We start from the raw sequence: 18684 nt of genomic DNA, 5'->3' as shown, positions 1-18684 counted from the left end.
TGCTTTAAGATTCGTACTATCCGCTTTTACTGTTCAAGCACTTCATTTTGTACGAATCTTAAAGCAGATCTAAGGGTTTAAGATGTGGTGTTATTTAGTTTGATATAACACTAGTGTCATATTAGCCTAACTCCTTATTAGTTTTATAAGTTTTCTCACTTGTAAAACAAATTCAGTCATCAACACATTATTTCTCATGTTTCTTATACAATACACACCGATTATGTGCTGTAAATAATAGTATGCGCTCATCAAAAAGACGGAATATCGTCAAACGATTAATCAATATGTAACCGATTAATCAAAATTTTACCGATAATTTTGTGTTTCTATTAAAATTATGTATATATACTCATAATATATTTAAAATAATTAATGTGATCAGTTAAACTTATCGAATAAATTTATATCAACTTAACTTTCTTATAAATTAATAAAGTTGAATGGAATTATCATTTAGAAAAGATTCACAATGCAAAGCATGTAATAGATTAATCGGACAAATCAATTGATTTGATAGACTAAACAATCCAGTATACAAGAATCATAACACAATAAATGACCGACTAAAAAGCCTACGGATCCTGTATAAAAAAAGAGAAATGTTCTTTGTCCACTAATGTTTGTCCACAAATTGTCCACCACCTTATCCACTCTAACTGATTTTAACGACTATACTTTCTTTTTATAAATCAGATCTCTCTCTCAATCCTCCGCCTCTCTATTTTTTCCTTTCTTTCGCTACTCTAGGCTGCTTCGCTCCTTTCTTACCTAAAGACGAAATTGCTGTTATTGCTTCAAATCAAGTAATTGCGTATATCACTTCAGGCAGACAAGAGTAAGTCAGAGCTTTAGTACTACACTAGTAATTGCGTCTTTCCTTTTCTCTCTCTCTCTCTCTTTTAAAAATCCTGGCGAGACTCTCTCTCTCTCTCTCTTCTCTTCTGCTCCGGCAGAGACGGCCGCGACGACAGCAACGGCTGCGACGGCCGCAGCAGCAACGGCCGCGACGGCAGCAATTGAAAATCTACAGTATTATTTGAAAATTTTACAGTATACAAGATTCAATTGAAAATTTTACTGTATACAAGACTGAATTTTACAGTATACAATATTCAATTCTAATTTTTGTTGTGTACAAAATTTAATTTTATAGTATACAAGATTCAATTGAAAACTTTACTTTATACAAGGATCAATTTTATAGTATGCAGGATTCAATTTTACTGTATACAAGATTCATTTTTACAGTACACAAGATTCAGTTTTACAGTATACAAGATTCAATTCTAAATTTTACTGTATACAATATTCAATTTTACAGTATACAAGATTCAATTTTACAGTATACAATATTCAATTCTAAATTTTACTGTATACAAGATTCAATTTTACAGTATACAAGATTCAATTTTACAGTATAGAAAATTCAACCCAGTGGGGAATTTAATAACTAACTCTAACTGCCAATAACCGCTAATAACCGTTAATAACTAACTCTAATTGGCAATAACTTCCTGTAACTGCAATTTTCGAAAGTACAGTTTGAAAGTACATTTTTTTTGTCATGTTGTGCAAGTTGTAATGTTTTTCTAACTATAATGAGACTACTTCAAATAGTTGTTGTATGTTTTGTGATTAACTGATAAGTTTTATGTGATATATTGTATAATTTTACAGTATTCGCGCAAGTCAAAGCTGTGAACAAATGATGGATAAAAGGCTGTGGATAATTAGACGCTTCCATTTATTTGTGACCGCCACCCACTAGATAGCTGATCAATCGACCGTTTAATTTATTTTATTTTTTTACAGCAACCTAATATGGTCTTGTACCGACCATGTGGTCAGATAAAAATTTAGACAGTCTCATCTCTCAGGATTTATCTTCCAAAAATATTTGGATCTATTTCCGCCAAAGATTCGTAACTTGTCCAAATGATTACTTTTTGAGATACAAGCCAAACCCTGGGGCAGCCCGGGCAGGGGACCAAGTCAAAGACTATTAGAAGAAGTGTCTAAGTCTAACAGTCAAGTAAAACAAAGATGAACGAACCTAATTCACATGGCTTTAAGATTCGTGAAAGAAATGATTGTCGGTATGATGCTTAACGGTAGAGCAACTGAGCAAGCGACCATGCCGCTGCGTCGTGCATTTCAGCTTTTTATTTACACTTTCCATGCTCTGGTCCTTGGTCTGGGGCCAAATTCTTTGTCCTCTCTACAGAGGTGTTTTTTTCCTGCACAATCTTCTCCAGCTTCAATGTACTGGAGTCTCCCGTGTTTGCAAACGTTATTAATTTATTTGGCAATTAAGTATATACGAATGATATTTTTGAGTGATAACTAGATTAGAATTGAATAATTTACATATAATATGATTAATAGTATGTTGGACTTAAAATTTAATTGGGTCAATATTGATTATTTTAATCTAAATTTTTCAATGACAGACAACTACTTTGACTGTTTAATTACAAATCTAATAAATACTAATTTAAATAAAAGTAGGTAGTATAAGTATAATATTGTTTTTTTTTGTTGATATACTATAGCACAACTTTGATAACACGTTATTTAATAAACGACTAAACGTCAATAGTGTCAGCATCTAAAATAATAAATTATTTGTTATTGCGATATCAATAATTGAGAAACTTGCCAGATATGTAATTATCAACTTATCAATGATTATAACATGATGAATTGAATAATCACAATGATGTTTCAAAATAAATAGATTAAATTAAATTGTAAATTTTAATCTATAGGTATGTTATTGAACACACACAGAGAATAAAATTTTATGCAATTTAACTATTGTTCGATACATCAAGAAATATTAATTTCGGACCATCGAAGTTTCAAGTGACTTGATTTATGGATGCAACATTAACCAAATCCACTCATTATTTATAATTATAATACACATATGGCATAAATTATGTTAATAATATATAAAATTTGAAATTTAATATTTATTTATAAACATCATCATATTTGTCAAAAGAAAAAATATATCAAGTAAATCTCCTCTCATAAAGAGGGGCAGGACAACGAAAATGGAGAGCATGTCTCATCCCGTTTGCAAGAATTGAGAAGACGGGGAGCATACGATACTACGATCTTGACCTGTCCGTTTTCGAAAAGCACTCAGCAGTGGTGGGGCCGATGGTACAGAAAATCACATGCCACTCACGTGCCACCTCAGCTCTCCCAAATTCCAATCATTCGGCTATTATCTTCGCTGCTGATTTTGTATTTTGTTCTAATCCTCTCGCATTTGAATTTGTGGGGTCAGTATAAAATGGGCCGGGTCAAAACGCCAATTATAGGCCTTTTCTCGTTGGTTTCCAACTGGCCCAATATACCGATTTGTCTGCTTTGGAGGGGGTCTAGTTTAACTTCCTGCTCGCTTCTCCATTCTTCGCAACGAAGAAAACCATCTCCATCTACTCGTTCCAAATAATTTCCTTTTCGATCTTTGTCAATAGATACACTGATACACATCTCCGATTTTTCATTATCGCAATCGCGTATCATCTCTGTCTTTGTCGATCTCGAGTTTTCTCTTAAGATATCTAGGGTTTAGCCATGGCGAGTGACGCGGAGCCAGCAAAGGTGCTTCTCCCGTACCTACAACGAGCTGATGAACTGCAGAAGCACGAACCTCTCGTCGCCTACTACTGTGAGTAGCTCTAACCCTAGGTCTAATTCTCTAATTCTTGGTTCGATTGTGTCTAAAGCGTGAAATACAGGTAGGTTGTATGCGATGGAGAGAGGTATGCAAATTCCTGCAAAGGATCGTACCAAGACCACCAACAGTATTCTCATATCTCTCATGAATCAGCTGGAAAAGGTTAATCTCTGATCCTTTTCTTCTTCTGGAGTAGTAGGATAGGCAAAAAGCCCACTGTAGACTCCGATCGGTTCTTTTCTTTTATTTTTACTTGTTTTTATTTACTTCAGTTAAATTGATAAGAAGAGAATGAATATGTAGATTTGAAATTAGTTCTATTTTGGTATTTTATTTTTTTCCAATATCACTAATGTTCTCTTGGTGGCTTATTATATGATTATACTGTCAGTCAGCTCTAAATTATATGCACTGCAGTTCTAGAGCTTATGAAATGAACATTATTTGAAAGTATTTCCGTAGGCTTATATCGTCAGCCCCTTCTCCCCAGTGTAGTCTTTCTCATTGTTCTCCTTTAATTGTGTAACTTTGTATCTCCCTTTACTCAGATTTAGTCTTAATTGGGAATAATAAGATTGATTCAGGTCAAGTTGATTTATAATAGCAAAATCAAGGTTTCTTCAGGATAATTTGTGGCTAATCTGAGCAACAAGGAAAATTAGATAAACCTTGCTTTCCATCCAAAAGTTTTTCTCTAGACTATTTGACTGGGATAATTTGGTACAGGAAGTTCCATTGTTTATCAGCCAAGATGCATATAAATATGTATCTGCTGTTGCATTTCATGTAGGATAAAAAGACACTAAATCTTGCGCCTGATGACAACCTATACCTGGAGGGATTTGCATCAAATGTATTTGCAAAAGCTGACAAGCAAGATCGTGCCGGCAGAGCTGACTTGTACAGTAATCCAATCTCTCCTGCTTGCCCCTCTACCCAAAAAAAAAAAGCACATGCACACATCCCAGCCAAGTGCATGAGCACCAAAAAGATAGAAAAAACAGATATACAAATCCTGTGGCCACCCTGGTGCTATCTGCTAATAGTATCCGGCACCGCCATCCTGACCTGAATAACAGGCACCTGCCACATCTATTTTTGATGCCAATAACCATGAATAAACATAGAACAGCAAACCATTGCATTCCATTCAACTTATTTTTTTTTAATGAGTTTTTCTTTTTCAGGAACACTGCAAAGACTTTCTATGCAGCTAGCATTTTCTTTGAGATTCTAACCCAGTTCGGTGAAGTCCAACCTGAGGTAAGTCTAGCTGGTGATTACTGTATTGTCCTCTTTATCTTAATTTGGTTTGTTTACTTTTATCATATGGTTCACTAATTTTGTATAGACATCTGAGTGATGCTATTGGCCAGCTCAGGGGTGGAGCCAGACCTTCAAACTATGGGGGTTAAACATGAATGTGGGTCAATCATATAAATTTTATGCTGTGAATGGGGGTTAATTTTACAGTACCCATAGCATTTTATTCTGAACTATATAGAAAATCACAAATAAACACAAAAATTTTGAAAAACAAATGGGGGTCAATTGAACCCCATATGTTGTTAGTACCTCTGCCCCTGGGCTAGCTTGTCCCTGTTTAAATGAGAAATATTGCATTTGGTACCCCATAAGAAGCACAAAGAAAGATAAAAACCATTTAGAACTTAACCAGCAAAGTGGAGCAGATGCAAAATAACAATCCATGTTTTTAATTGTTGAATAATTGATTTACAGCTGGAGCAGAAGCAAAAATATGCAATATGGAAAGCGGCAGATATTAGAAAAGCAATAAAAGAAGGAAGAATGCCTGAGCCAGGTCCACCTGGTGGTGAGAAGGATATGACTTCTCCATCTGACTCCCCTTCGGGATCTGTTGTAATTCTTTAATCTCTGATCTATTGTGACTTTTTATTCAGTCTCTATTGTTCAACAAGGTTAGGTTGTCTCAAATGCCTGCATAAAATTGTAGAGAATTCTAGATAAGTTGAATTTGAATTTGGGATCCCTTCTTTAATGTGTGTATAGTTGAATCTGAAAGTTATATGGTTTTAACTTGGTATCACAATCATGAGTTCTTTACGTATATGCACTATCTGTTAACATGTTCAAGTTTTTTGTATGTTTCTTTCTCTAATTTTTTTCTTTATCATTTTAATGGCATTTAATTTTGTTTATGGAATTAAGGATTTGGGAAGAAGTCAAAGTTTCTCTATGGGACAGCAAGGCAGTTTTGACAGGCCACCACCTCAACCCTCAGATAAGGTTGGTTCTCATTTTTTTCTGACAAGCTTTTGTTACTGATCTGATTGGAACTGGTGCAACAGCATATGTTTGGGTATACTACACACTGGTTTTGCTTATCTTTTAGTTCATTTTTTTTGCTTATCTTTTAGTCTCCATAAACTTTTTAAATCCTGTTCCTTGCACCATACGAGGGTAACTAGAGTACAAGTTGGTATATGCTGATAATGTATGTTGTCTTGAGTAAATAAAAGATGGAAGGTTTCTATAGTCATAATAGTACTATCATCTAGCATTTGCTAATGATCACAGTACAATAGTAATTTTAAGTTTTTTTCTATAAAAGATGAAAAAACTAATGGCAGTAAAATTGGTGTTAATATAATAGCAGTTGGTAGCAATGATTTTATAAATAATAAATTTGAAAGTTTTCTTCCTGTAGCAATCTCTAGAAAAGGATCTAGAAAGAAGAATGAGCTTCCCTTCCAACTACAAAGCAGCACCAACTGATCACACGCCACTAAACCAACACCCTCCACCTGACCCCACCCCATCCCAGCACTCTCCCACGCCTACTCACTACACACCTCCCCCTTACACCACCTCTTCCAGCTATCCATCTCCAACAGATGCACCCCAGTACCCACCCCCACCTCCACCTCCTGACCCCGCTTCATATCCCCAACAATACCACCAAGACGCACACTATACACAGAACTCCTTCCCTACCGATAACCCTTCCACCTCTTTTCCTTATCCTAATTTCCAATCTTACCCTAGTTTCCATGACAGCACCTTACCTTCTGTACCATCTCATCAAACCTCTTTCTACACTGACTCGAACCAATTCCAGAATGTGTTTGCAGCTCCCCCGCCCTCAACTCCTGTTACTGTTCCTCCTGTTACCGCCCCTCCTGTTGCTGCCCCTCCTGTTAAGAACACTCCAGTTGCACCGTTTGTGCCGGTTGCAGAGAATTACCATTATGACAGCTCCTACCAGCCATCGGTGGAGAAGATATCTGAGGCACACAAGGCAGCTAGGTTTGCAGTAGGTGCACTTGCATTTGATGATGTGGTGGTTGCAGTTGATCATCTTAAGCGTGCCCTAGATCTCCTGACGAATCCTGTGGCTAAGATAAATTAATTAGGTTGAACTATTCTTTTTCAAGTCTTCTTTCATTAGAGGACTTGTGAGATGTTGAAAAGAAGATATAATGTTGATGATGTATATGCATTCTAGTGCTTTGGCTTGAAACGTATTAATTCGGAATCGATTGATGATTGGAAACTCTCGTATATGGTTATCATGTTGAAATTTTCATAATACTTGTGAATTCCCCCTTTCAGGGTGTTTTTAATCTTGTTCTGGCTCCTGTGTTAAGATTTGATGATGGTGTGTAATAAATGGTTTCCAGACCTTTTTTTTTTTTTTTGAGGGAAAGCCCGTGGGCATGTTTCACAGACTTGTTACATGCTGAATTGGTATAATGGTTGTATGCTATTGTTTTTCATCTGAAGTGGAGATATTACACTGCATGCTTAGCATCAGTGGCAGAATATGATTATTTCATCTGAAAGCACTGGCGTGATAAATGTACTTAGGAACGTTGGTATTGGTGAAATGGTACAAAATTCTAAATCTTTTAATACGTTTCGTACAAGAGCAATACTACAATGTTTTCTTTTGAGTAAATACAGTGTAAATTTTTTTTTTTTATCTAAATCCGTGTAAATATGTTTGACAACCATCGGTAAAATATTATCCAAATTAACAAATTAATAATTGTGATATGCCCTCCATTATTAGGTTTTTGTTGTGATATCAAATTTGGTTATTTGTAAGATGGCGTTCATCCGTTAAAATAATTTAAATCTGCTTAATGATGAAACTAATAGTACATTTGGCTGCTAAAAATGCAAAGGTTACTTTTTTTCACAGTACTGATGAAAAATGCAGCACTGTTAAAACGTAAATTTAAAGTTAAAAATACAAATACATCTTATTTCTGCTTGGTGATTAAAATTGCAAAACTGTTACCTAACTTCAACCTCAAGCTACCTAATCTAAATGCACAGGAAGCAGACTAGTATACAGACCTGCCATTCTCTTGTGACATAGAAAACTGGTCGGTGAGAAGTGTAGTTAGCCAAGTACCTCTTTTAGCATATACCTTACCTTGTCCAGCACTTCACCTTTCCAACACCCCCCGTCTCTCTCTCTCTCTCTCTCTCTTACACTGTTACACACAAACACAAAATGGGAAGGAAAACAATTAACCTTGCCATTGCAATATTTTTGGTAAATCTAGTAGGAAATATAATGCCATGCATCACAATTAAAGCAGTTAACAAGCACCATGTTGTTGGGGGTGATCAAGGTTGGGATACTTCCACTGATGTTGCTTCTTGGTCTGCTAACAAAAACTTCCATGTTGGCGACACTATTTGTAAGCAACCGTTTATTTATAATTTCTTCCTGCCAGTTATTTTTGAATGATTGCAATTATGTAGACTTGTTTAGGTCAATAGTACATTTGGCTTCCTGGTAAAACAATAAAATGGGATTATGGAGGTTGGTTCAGGTCTCACCTTAACCAAGAGTTTCTCCGTTTGGAAAAATAATAAGTATATATATTCTGAAATTGGGAAAGCTCTGGATGCATGTCTATGCTGCATAAAAGAATAACGGGCAATTTCTCGTCATGCATATATTTTAAAATTTATCCCTCTATATGAAAAAAAATTATTCCAATAAATACCTTTTAATTTTTTATTAAAACAGGAAGATTAAATTAATACAAAAAGTGAACACGATTACTGTACAATCCATACCTTTTATTTGTTTTCCAAAAGATTTTGCATTTACCTAAGGAAAATAAATTGTTCGAAAGGGGAAAAAGGTCTCAATTGTTTGATCCTACATTGCAAACAAAACAATAACCATTAGACAGAATTATTTACCTCTCTTTTTGTGCAAAATGCAAATGAAAAGGGTTCACCTATGCGGCACCACTAGAAGGCGTCATGGAGCTCAAAACCAAAGGAGAATTAGAGTCATGCGAAACAAGCAACCCGATTAAGATGTACACCGAAGGGCTCAATCAGGTAACACTAGAAGGTGAAGGCTCCCGGTACTTTACCAGCATCAATCCAGAAAGCTGCAAGAAGGGGCTCAAGTTGCATGTCAAAGTACTTCCTGTGAGGCAACCAATTGAGCAAGTGACTGGTGTGGCAAGCTACAGTGTGGTTGAAGTTGGGGCCGAGGGACCAAGTACCTCTCATGCAAAATGTTACAAAGGATGGTCGTCGCTTGTATGGTTTGTTTTGGCTTTTTTCCTTTTAGTTTAGCCTCATTACCAAATGTTTAAGGAAAGTTTAATTTTATAAATTTGCATTGTGTCAGTGTGACCAAATTGTTTCTATTTTCTTTTAGTGTGATGATGGACTGCCCTTTTTTTTCTCTCTTTTTTTCCTAATTGATACAAGTGTTTTTTTTTTAAATCAACTCTTATAAACCTTTTCCTTTTGACAGAGGTGTTTTCTTTTTTTCTAAAAATTAATCAATAGATGTGGTGTTGACTAGTTTGATGTAGTGGTACTGTCTAGTTGGTTATGGCTCAACAAGTATCAGTTATGGATACAAGGATTACAAATTTACAACTGCCTGATTCATTTTATGAACTTCTTTAATATATGATCATGCTGCATATAACAAATGAAGATTCCGTTGAGCCTCACAAAAAGTCAGATCAGGTACTTAATCTACCAGTGCCAAAACCAGTACCAACTTACCGGGTGCGGAATTGTGAAATTTTCAGTGTGTGTATAAATTTGAACATTTCTTGAATAATATTGATATGCAGCTCACTTGATATTCATATTCGAAAGTTAGTGATCTCTAGACTTGTAGTGGAAATTACATTTCAGAACAATTTTACTCATTTCATTATTTGCAACTTTTTCTCAACGCACTGAGATATTTTCTTTTGTTGAAATACAGAACAAATGTTTATTTTATACAGAGAATTGACAAAAACAAAAACAATACATAATTTTGGTGGACAAACATCTCCATTCTTTTAATTGAGCATGGGAATGAACAAATTACAATTTACATACACAAGATATATGTACACTCAAGTGACTTCCAAAACCCAACCAATTTCTCACAAAACATTCCTCAGAGTGTGCCAAAGATTACTCATGGAATTTGAAAAGGCAATGTCAGAACTGAAAAACAAAGCAGAATTTGAGGTGTATATATATGGATCTTGGAGAGAGAACCCTTGAACCGCCGGCAATGGAATCCCTGGCTCAAGAAGGATGTTTGTTATAGGCACCAATATGTCATTCAGAAGTACCCGAAATATGCCCTGGAAGAGTCAGAAAGAAAATCAATAGCTATCCTGATATAGCCAGTAACAAAAGAAGCATAGAAAAATGTGATGAAAACAAATTAGCTTAAAATGGTTTATTTAGTGGTCAATACCAGATCTGATAAGGATTATTTTCCTTTGGTTTGGATTTTGTTTAATTGCTTCTCACCTTTGTGAGTGTGCATGTTAGGTGTGGCGGGGGAGGAGGGGGCACATAATCAGAGTCTATTAAAAATATAATCTGAAGCTCCATATAATCATTTAAAATAACCAGTATGGTACAAGCATCAAGCCTGTCTCAACCTATATTTTCACTCTCGCATCGGTTATCAAGTTCTATTTAATTTTTTCCTCATTTGCAGTAGATTCACCAATACATTCGGAATACAACTTTAGAATAAGAGCTAACATTTTTACCTCAGCCAAAGGCATGTAAAGGTCCCCTACGTTACTCCACTTCAAGGCAAGGGCAAAGTCGTCGATTCTCATCTCCCCGGTTATACTATTTCCAGACATAGTCAGGTTCCCAGAAGCACCTACTTCCTAGAATGGCAACATTTAAACCCAAGCTTAAGTTTTAACTAGTCCCCTGAAGTTATTTATAAATTTGTCAGAGGTTCCCTCAAACAAATGTTCAACTAATGAGACATGTATATACAGGGGTGTAGCCAGTATAATTAGCAGGGTGGGGCAAAAATTTTGGCGAGACACAATTATGTCATATTATTTTGAACATTAAGTATATTTTATAATTTTTTCTGAGAAAAACATAGAAATAGAAGCATATTTTAAAGAAAAATTTCAGGGTAGGCAATATTATATAATTTTTTGAAGCTTAAGCTTACTTCAATAATTTTTCTTTTGAAAAAGACACAAAAGTAGAAGTATGTTATTGAAATATTTTTTGAGCAAGGGGTAGGCAAGTGTCCATCCCGGACTCCACTTGGCTCCTCCCCTGTGTATATAAAGGTATACCTATTTTGTTTTATTTTTCTACTTGCTTTGTTTCCTGTTTGGTGAGTTTCATGACACAATTACAGTTAATTAAGGTCAACCAAATATCAATTAATATGTACTGGTACAGTTACTGGTAGCTCTGCTCTGAACTACTGAAACAAGGTGAACACATGGTTAATTTGAACTTTTCCCTGAGCATGCTACTAAACAGTACAGGTAAATACCGGTCAGTACAGACCCATATCCGACAGGTACCAGTAACATTGACTTTTACTTCTGTTTCAATTTGGTTGCTTTCTGTTTAGGATGGCTGAGACTTGATTAAGATTCTTCCAGTGGCAGCTTATATGCATTTTAAGTTTTTAACTAATGGGACAAGCTTACCACATGTATGCATGCAACTGGTACAATATTATTGCCATCCATGACATCAACTATCACATCTGTGTAGAGAGTCGAACTTAGTTTCTCTTCAGTTACTATCAGAGCTGGAGGTGAAGAGAGAGAAATATTGAGCGCCATGGAATCATTTGGGTACATGAGATATAATTGAGGTACTATATATTGCCAGCTAGCTGTGTTTAAAAGAGACTGGATGGGTACTCTATTTACCAACCAGTTCATAAATCCAGCCTGGAGAAAGAAAAAATCAGAAAAAAGATTTTGATTCAGAAACAATGTCAATCAAGCCAATAACTTATCCTTATTTACAGTAACATGAAGGTAATTTATTCCAAAAAAGATGGCTGTACATATGAAGTATTGCAATGAGCAACAATTACTTATCCTTATTTACAGTATACCCATGTTAGTGTATTTGTATCAAGCACCTGATTTAAGATATCGAGAACATACTTATTTGACAATCAGAAGCTGACATGCAATTACTACAAAAATAAGCAAATAAAGTCATGGATCTATTATTATCACTTTTTGGGGGCCTTTATCAAATTTAGTCATTTCAATTTAATAGGTGTTGTTTTACCCTTACCAGGATGTTCATTCCTGTTGGATTAGTCTTATTGGAGACTTTCACTATCATTGCACAACTATTGTCAAGTTCAATTGGTTACTCATGAACAAAGCAAAAGGGTTGGGGTTCTAGAGAAATGAGACAAGGATAAGAAGGAAAGAAGAAGCAGAATTTGAGACAAAAGAGTACCTTTTGTTGGTCCCACATGGGTTCTAGATTAATAAAAACTGTGTTATTCGACTAAGAGAAAATGATTTCTTCTTAACCTAGCTAGTATTCTAATTTGTATGTATTTCCTATTTGACATTAGGAAAGCTAAATAAAGAAGAACAATTCTCTATGCCTTTTTGAGCTTTCCAAAATATATTAGTCAAACTAATTTAAGAAACACAAATTACCTGAAAATAAACTTGCAAAGCTGAGTTGAACACCTCTTCATCAATTGAAACCACGACCATCTTTGATTCACCATTAGAAGATAAATGTGCCCCTTTGTGCAAATTATTATTTCTCCACACATTGTAAGCTTTTTTCTTTGTTGATAATGAATTGAACAGACCATTAATATTAAACTCTATGGTGGCATCTGAATAGACTGGGTCACTGGCGAGGGTCAGATTAAGAGAAGAAATGTTGTCCAGGCTAAATGCCTTTGGAACCTTTTGCAATAAGGCATTGAGTTTGGAAGAACCATCTGTTACCTTTTGTATTATGGCCTTCTGGACTGCTGATCTGATGTGGTTCTTAAATGCATTTACGAACCTTTAAAAATGAAAAATAATAAGTTATATAAACAATGCTATTTATTGTTTCAACACGTGATTCAAAAGACACTGTAGTAGTAGGATAAAGATAAATTGTTTGGTTTTTGTTGGATTTCCAGGTCTAGTTTAAGATTTATATTTTAAATTAATGTTTTCTGGAAGGATCGAGGATTTGAGGATTTAACATCTAGCAATTGTGAAGAGAAATATAACAGACAACATTGACAAATGAACAAGGAAGCGAATAATCGATAATGATAAAAATGTAACTATGAGAATACCAGATAAAACAAAACAAATAAGCAGGACAAACATTAAATCTACGTATTACACTGCTAATAAAGGGAATTAAACATAGGACATGAAAATGGAGAAAAAATTGGGACTATAAGAAAGGCATCTGGTATTAGCATGTACTGTTGAAAGAAACAAAGAATAAGCCAAGGTGAGAAATAAGTACCCTTGGTAAAGCCAGGAGGCACCTCCATCTAAGGATATAACACATTCTTCTATGGAACATGAAACATCAGAGACTGCCAATTCAAGAGAACCATTGTTGCTTTTCATGCTCATGGTGAGCCCCACTTCCATTCCTTCCACCTTAAAATGTAAATTTTATATATGTCATCAAATAATTAATGTAGGTGAAATAATGGAACTTTATGAAGTATAACATCCATAATGTCATTTTGTTTTTCCCTTCATTTTTTGGCTTTTGAAAATTATAGCAAGATTAACCATACCTACATATTGTAAACAATATTTTACGAGTTAAAAGTGATCACTACCAAGTCCAAACCAAGGATGTGTAAATATGACTAAATTGCCCCTGGCCTTTTCTTGTTAGCTCAAACCAATTGCTTTATGATCAGCTTTGAAAACTGAGCAACCTTTAAGATAAATCCACCTGCTTTATTTTAGTTGAGTACATGCTCAATTTATTTTCATTTTTAAATGACAGCTTATATAGTCAGGGACGAATTTATTAAATATCTTTTCTGTACCAACAAACTTCTCAAATCCACAACTACAACCCTCCACTGCAGTACATCATAGCTTGGTTTTACTTGCAAATAAATCAATGTTAGGGATCATTACCAAACATGACAAAGTTATCTTGTGCCATTTGCAAAAGAAACGAAAAAAAAAAAAAAAAACACTTTTTCTTTAGCTTAATATAGACATAACTGTGGTTCGAAGTCACAGAAAACCACAGCAAAGAATTAAAAACAAATACAAAACAAAGGAACAAAAAATTAATAATAATTGAACTGATACACAGAGTATTTTTTGGTACCACATGTGCTGATAAAATGCAAGTAATCAGACTTATCTGCTTCATACAGTCCATATTATATTTACTGGAACCTAATTCTGTACAGAGCAGGTACTGGAATCAAGTAACTGACCAGAGACTGGTTTTACCTGATCAGACACTAATCTTCTTGAACCATACAGAAAGACACTTGAATTGCAACTTTAAACCACAGCATTTGATTAAAACTGCAATTTTAACTACAGTATTTGTGTACAGATACTTAATATCTAAATCAATCAAAGGGATGAATCAATGAAACGGCATTACCTAAAATTAACTGGAATGTTCTTACCTTGACAGAAGCAGTTCCTTTATCCGAAATTTTTATCCAACCCACAGTGTATGAGTAACTCCAATCCATGCTCATATCAGCTGTTACACCAGACGCTACTATCTCCACCCCGGAATCCCCCAAATTCGCACTTGAACTCGTCACATTCAGCTCATAGAGTGTCAGATCGGAGGCAACCATAGTCACGTAACCGACCAAAGGGATTTTCGCGGTTTTCTGTATGTCAGGCAGCTCCAGCGGCGTTATGGTCTTGACTGCTTCGTTTACCAAGAGATCTTTCACGAAATCTATGCCTTTGGTGGAAATAATAGCGGAAATGTGGGAATCAGAGGAGGTGGTTGGGTTGGGGAAGAGGAGGATGAGCGAGAAGAGGAGTAGAGGCGCCATGGAAATGGTGAGAACTGGAGGATTGAAAAATGGAGAGGTCATCTACTCATCTGACATGGTGATGGTGTGGAGAGGGAGAGGGAGAGGGAGACGGAGAACGGGGGAAGGGAAAGAAGAGTTTGTTGCTTGTAAGAATTTACGACTTAAAAAAAAGAATTGGAAATATTTTTGATACGGTCCTTAAAATTCTTCAATAATTGGAACTGAATGCTAGCACCTATATCATATCCACATGGCGATATGGCGATGTTGAACATTTATAAATGCACGTTTTTGTTTGCCTAGCGAGTAGCGACTATGATTCAAACCAATTAGCACATCCGTGAACCTACATGTCAACGTCTAAGGCCACACCATTACGTTTACGTATGCTAAATTGTTAATGCACACAAAACGTGGATCAAATTAGTATCTTGGTAAAAACTATAAAGCAACTATTCCATTTTATCTTGGTAAAAAGGACGTCGAAGTGCAAGATATATAATTTAGTAATAACATCAATTGCAATTCAAAATGGTGTCAATAAAAATCAAATTAAAGAGTTTTTCCCTTGAAGAGGGAAAATCGCATTATATGCTTTCACTTTTTTTTTAATTGGTTGTCATGTGATTACACAGAATGAGATTTTATGAGTACGAACATTCATAAACTAATATGTACTAAAATAATTACGAGAATGTCTGCATTACATGTTTTATTGAATAGTTAAAATAATTGTTAAAATTTGTGATATTATTATAAATATTCATGAATAATGATTCAAATATAATTTTTTTATAGAAATGATGGGACTTACAAAAGTAAGCATTAATTACTAATTTAAGTATAAAATATTATGTTTAATTTTTTATTTCTTTTTTTATATATAAATATGTTTACATAATTCAACTGTATATGAAAATTTTTCTTTCACCTGATTTACTAATGATACTTTGTGAAAGAAAGAAATGATGTTTAGTCCATGGAAAAAAAAAAACCCTCTAGTCCGACTTAATTTTTTCACAAACTTTTTGACTTGTCATTAATTTTTTATGGAACCGGATTTCTTGCCCCCCGGGTGCAGGAAATTCCTGCCCCCAGAGTCACTGCGGGATGAGATCGGTTACTGTTAAAGGATTTAACTACTGTTACTGTTTTTAAATGAGGGCCCACCCACAGTGACTCTGGGGGCAGGAATTTCCTACCCCGGGGGGCAGACGATTCGGTCTCATAATTTTTTATTGAGAAACAAATTCAACCTGTAGCTTGCAGTTGGGGACTGCTCAGTCGCTATTTTCTGTATGACCCCACGTAGAATCATTGATATATCCCTACATTAATTTATAATCCAACTATTAGTATTAATTAGGTAGGTGGAATATACAAGTACATCACATCCTACCAAAAACAAAGAAGACAAGGGCCGGGAATATATAAAACATCTATATATATAATATAACACATACATATACATTATAGCAGTACGTCTAGCAGAAATGGGTTTTTATTATGATTTTGATCATTCACCAAATTAAGGGACTAATTACACACTGTACCCTCATTAATTCATGAACGATTTATGTAGATGTTCAATATGGATTATTATAAGTGACTTTATTATAAATTTTCATAAACAAAATTCTAGCTCATACTTGCTACACACATCTTCCGCAAGGACCACAACAATATTCACCTCCTTTCTCTCTCCATTTCATCTCCACAATCTCCTCTAAACTTGCCGGAATTGCCTCCACCTCCAATTCCTTCACCTCGGCCGTTACGATCGCATCCAGCACCTCTTGCAGTGTCACGATCCGACGGCTAATATGTCTCCTCAGCTGCCTCACTTCCGGATAAAACCCTGGTACCTGTAGTTATATTCATTATAAGAATCAATGAATGCATCATTATCTATTGGTTTGAAAGTTTGAAGTATTTTGAAGCAATTCTAGGTATTAATGTATTATAATATCACCAACTTTCTAGGGTTAGATATAATATTTAAGGTTCTTAAAGGGTGCAAGTACAATTTTTCCGGCAAAAGCTGCCATGCAAATATGCAATCATTGTTCGTCCTTAATTAATAAAAAGATAAGATATTTAAATTGTCATCATCCAGCCGCTTATTAATTAACTCAATTGTATGATTTCTATCCAGCTGGTTTTTAATTTAGTACCGAGTCCAGACGTAGAAGCGCTCTCATGAGCATCTCATTGATCCGGATCCGTTCACGGCTCTTCTCATTGCGTACCGCATCGACCGTCTCCTGCCGTTGGATCAGCCGCTCGAGTCGGTCTGTCTCGGCATCAACGGATCGGACCGTCCGGATGAAGGATCGAACCAGGTGGCCGCGATAGACAGACTGGATCTTCACGGCAGCAGCGGCAAGGTAGGAGGCGGGAAGATGAACCAGGATTGAGGCTGGATTTTGATCGGATGAGGTGGAGATGGGGATGAGGATGGGGTTAGTTGGATGCGGAGGGGTAAGTTGGTCATTTGATGAGCTGAAGTAAGAGTATGCTGAGTATGAATAGCAGGAATTCATGGATGTTGGCGTAGACACTTCAGTGGAGGGGTAGAGAGGTTTGGGTTTCGATCAGTGACTATAACAAGTAACAAAGCAAGCATGTAGAAACTTCTTAAAAAAAAAAAAACAAAGGACAAAACATTAAAAAGAAAAAGAAAATTAGAATTTGAGATTTCTGGGCTTTTAATTGGGCTGAGGATATTGGACCCACTATCTAAAACCATTGCTGCGTTCAAATGAGTGGAGTCTTCTTCTTCTTCTTTTTTTTTGAAATAGAATCAAATGAGTCAAGTCAATTTAAAATGAAGTAAACGGTTAGAACGATTGCAGCTGGGGTTTTAATGGAATTTGCATCCTCTGATATATCTCAAATTTTGAGTTTTTTTTCTTTTTATTTAAAAAAAAAAACCTCGACCGTTCAAATACGTTCTGCATGAATGTCAAAGCACAAACAATACTGGTCCCCTGCACCCCAAATAGACACCGTACACATCGGTCACACAAAAATTAAGATATCTCGTAGGATACACACTCAGGTTTTAATGAGTACGGTACAGGTTGAATAGAAGTTTTTTTCATATCCACACTTACTTAAAATTAATCTTATTCATATTCGATCTTTACTCACAAAATATTAACTATTTATACTCCACTTATTCATTAAGATAATGAGTAATGAAATAAATAACGATAATTTATCTAAAAATATAACAAAAATTATATATGTCAAATACATCATGTACTTATATCACAGTATATACAACATTATAATTTTTTATTCTATTTATAATTTTTATCTCATTATTTTAAAATACATAAAGTATTCATTATATAAATCAATTTTATCATAAAAGATTAATTAAAAACTATATTAAATATTTGATAATTTTTTATAATAAATTACTAAATAAAATAATATATGAAATATAATATAAATCAATCTCAAAAAATAATGAAGTCACATCTAGCCGAAATTTTTTATTTAGTACCTCAAAAATTTGAAATTAAACAACCACCACCCAAAACTCCAAATTTAAGTTTTTATCACCCATACATACCCAGTTTTGTTGGCCCCAAAGGCATCTAGAGAGGGGTGGGTGTGGTGGGGGGTGGGGGGTGGGGGGGGGGGGGGGGGGGGGGGGGGGGGGTTAATATGAGCCTTTTTA

At 35.2% G+C, this 18684-nt stretch overlaps 4 protein-coding genes across 5 annotated transcripts; 2 read left to right on the top strand and 2 right to left on the bottom strand.

Moving 5' to 3' along the window:
- Positions 1-3404: 3404 nt before the first annotated feature.
- EXT-LIKE (hydroxyproline-rich glycoprotein family protein) lies at positions 3405-7265 on the top strand. 2 transcript variants are annotated; one of them, XM_078309620.1, is made up of 7 exons: positions 3405-3688; positions 3759-3859; positions 4488-4597; positions 4885-4960; positions 5438-5578; positions 5888-5965; positions 6387-7265. In XM_078309620.1, exons 1-7 carry the CDS (start codon positions 3595-3597, stop codon positions 7086-7088), a joined length of 1302 nt encoding a protein of 433 aa, XP_078165746.1. In that variant the 5' UTR covers positions 3405-3594; the 3' UTR covers positions 7089-7265. The 2 variants fall into 2 exon arrangements, with proteins under 2 accessions (XP_078165746.1, XP_078165747.1); XM_078309621.1 differs by having other exon boundaries at positions 3412-3688; positions 3763-3859.
- An 872-nt stretch (positions 7266-8137) lies between these two features.
- On the top strand, positions 8138-9471 carry LOC144560519 (mavicyanin-like). The gene is made up of 2 exons (XM_078309737.1): positions 8138-8391; positions 8937-9471. Exons 1-2 carry the CDS (start codon positions 8202-8204, stop codon positions 9290-9292), a joined length of 546 nt encoding a protein of 181 aa, XP_078165863.1. The 5' UTR covers positions 8138-8201; the 3' UTR covers positions 9293-9471.
- A 470-nt stretch (positions 9472-9941) lies between these two features.
- LOC144560518 (putative BPI/LBP family protein At1g04970) lies at positions 9942-15160 on the bottom strand. The gene is made up of 6 exons (XM_078309736.1): positions 14625-15160; positions 13475-13614; positions 12649-13012; positions 11662-11910; positions 10738-10863; positions 9942-10317 (listed from the first exon to the last, which is right to left on the bottom strand). Exons 1-6 carry the CDS (start codon positions 15051-15053, stop codon positions 10111-10113), a joined length of 1515 nt encoding a protein of 504 aa, XP_078165862.1. The 5' UTR covers positions 15054-15160; the 3' UTR covers positions 9942-10110.
- Positions 15161-16645: 1485 nt separating this feature from the next.
- Positions 16646-17536, bottom strand: LOC144560303 (BAG family molecular chaperone regulator 6, mitochondrial-like). The gene is made up of 2 exons (XM_078309465.1): positions 17168-17536; positions 16646-16858 (listed from the first exon to the last, which is right to left on the bottom strand). Exons 1-2 carry the CDS (start codon positions 17534-17536, stop codon positions 16646-16648), a joined length of 582 nt encoding a protein of 193 aa, XP_078165591.1.
- Between the last annotated feature and the right edge of the window lie 1148 nt (positions 17537-18684).

Source organism: Carex rostrata, chromosome 10 (assembly GCF_964058835.1).
Source record: "Carex rostrata chromosome 10, lpCarRost1.2, whole genome shotgun sequence".
Taxonomy (NCBI): Eukaryota; Viridiplantae; Streptophyta; class Magnoliopsida; order Poales; family Cyperaceae; genus Carex; species Carex rostrata.
This window is presented reverse-complemented; position numbering and strand designations above follow the sequence as displayed.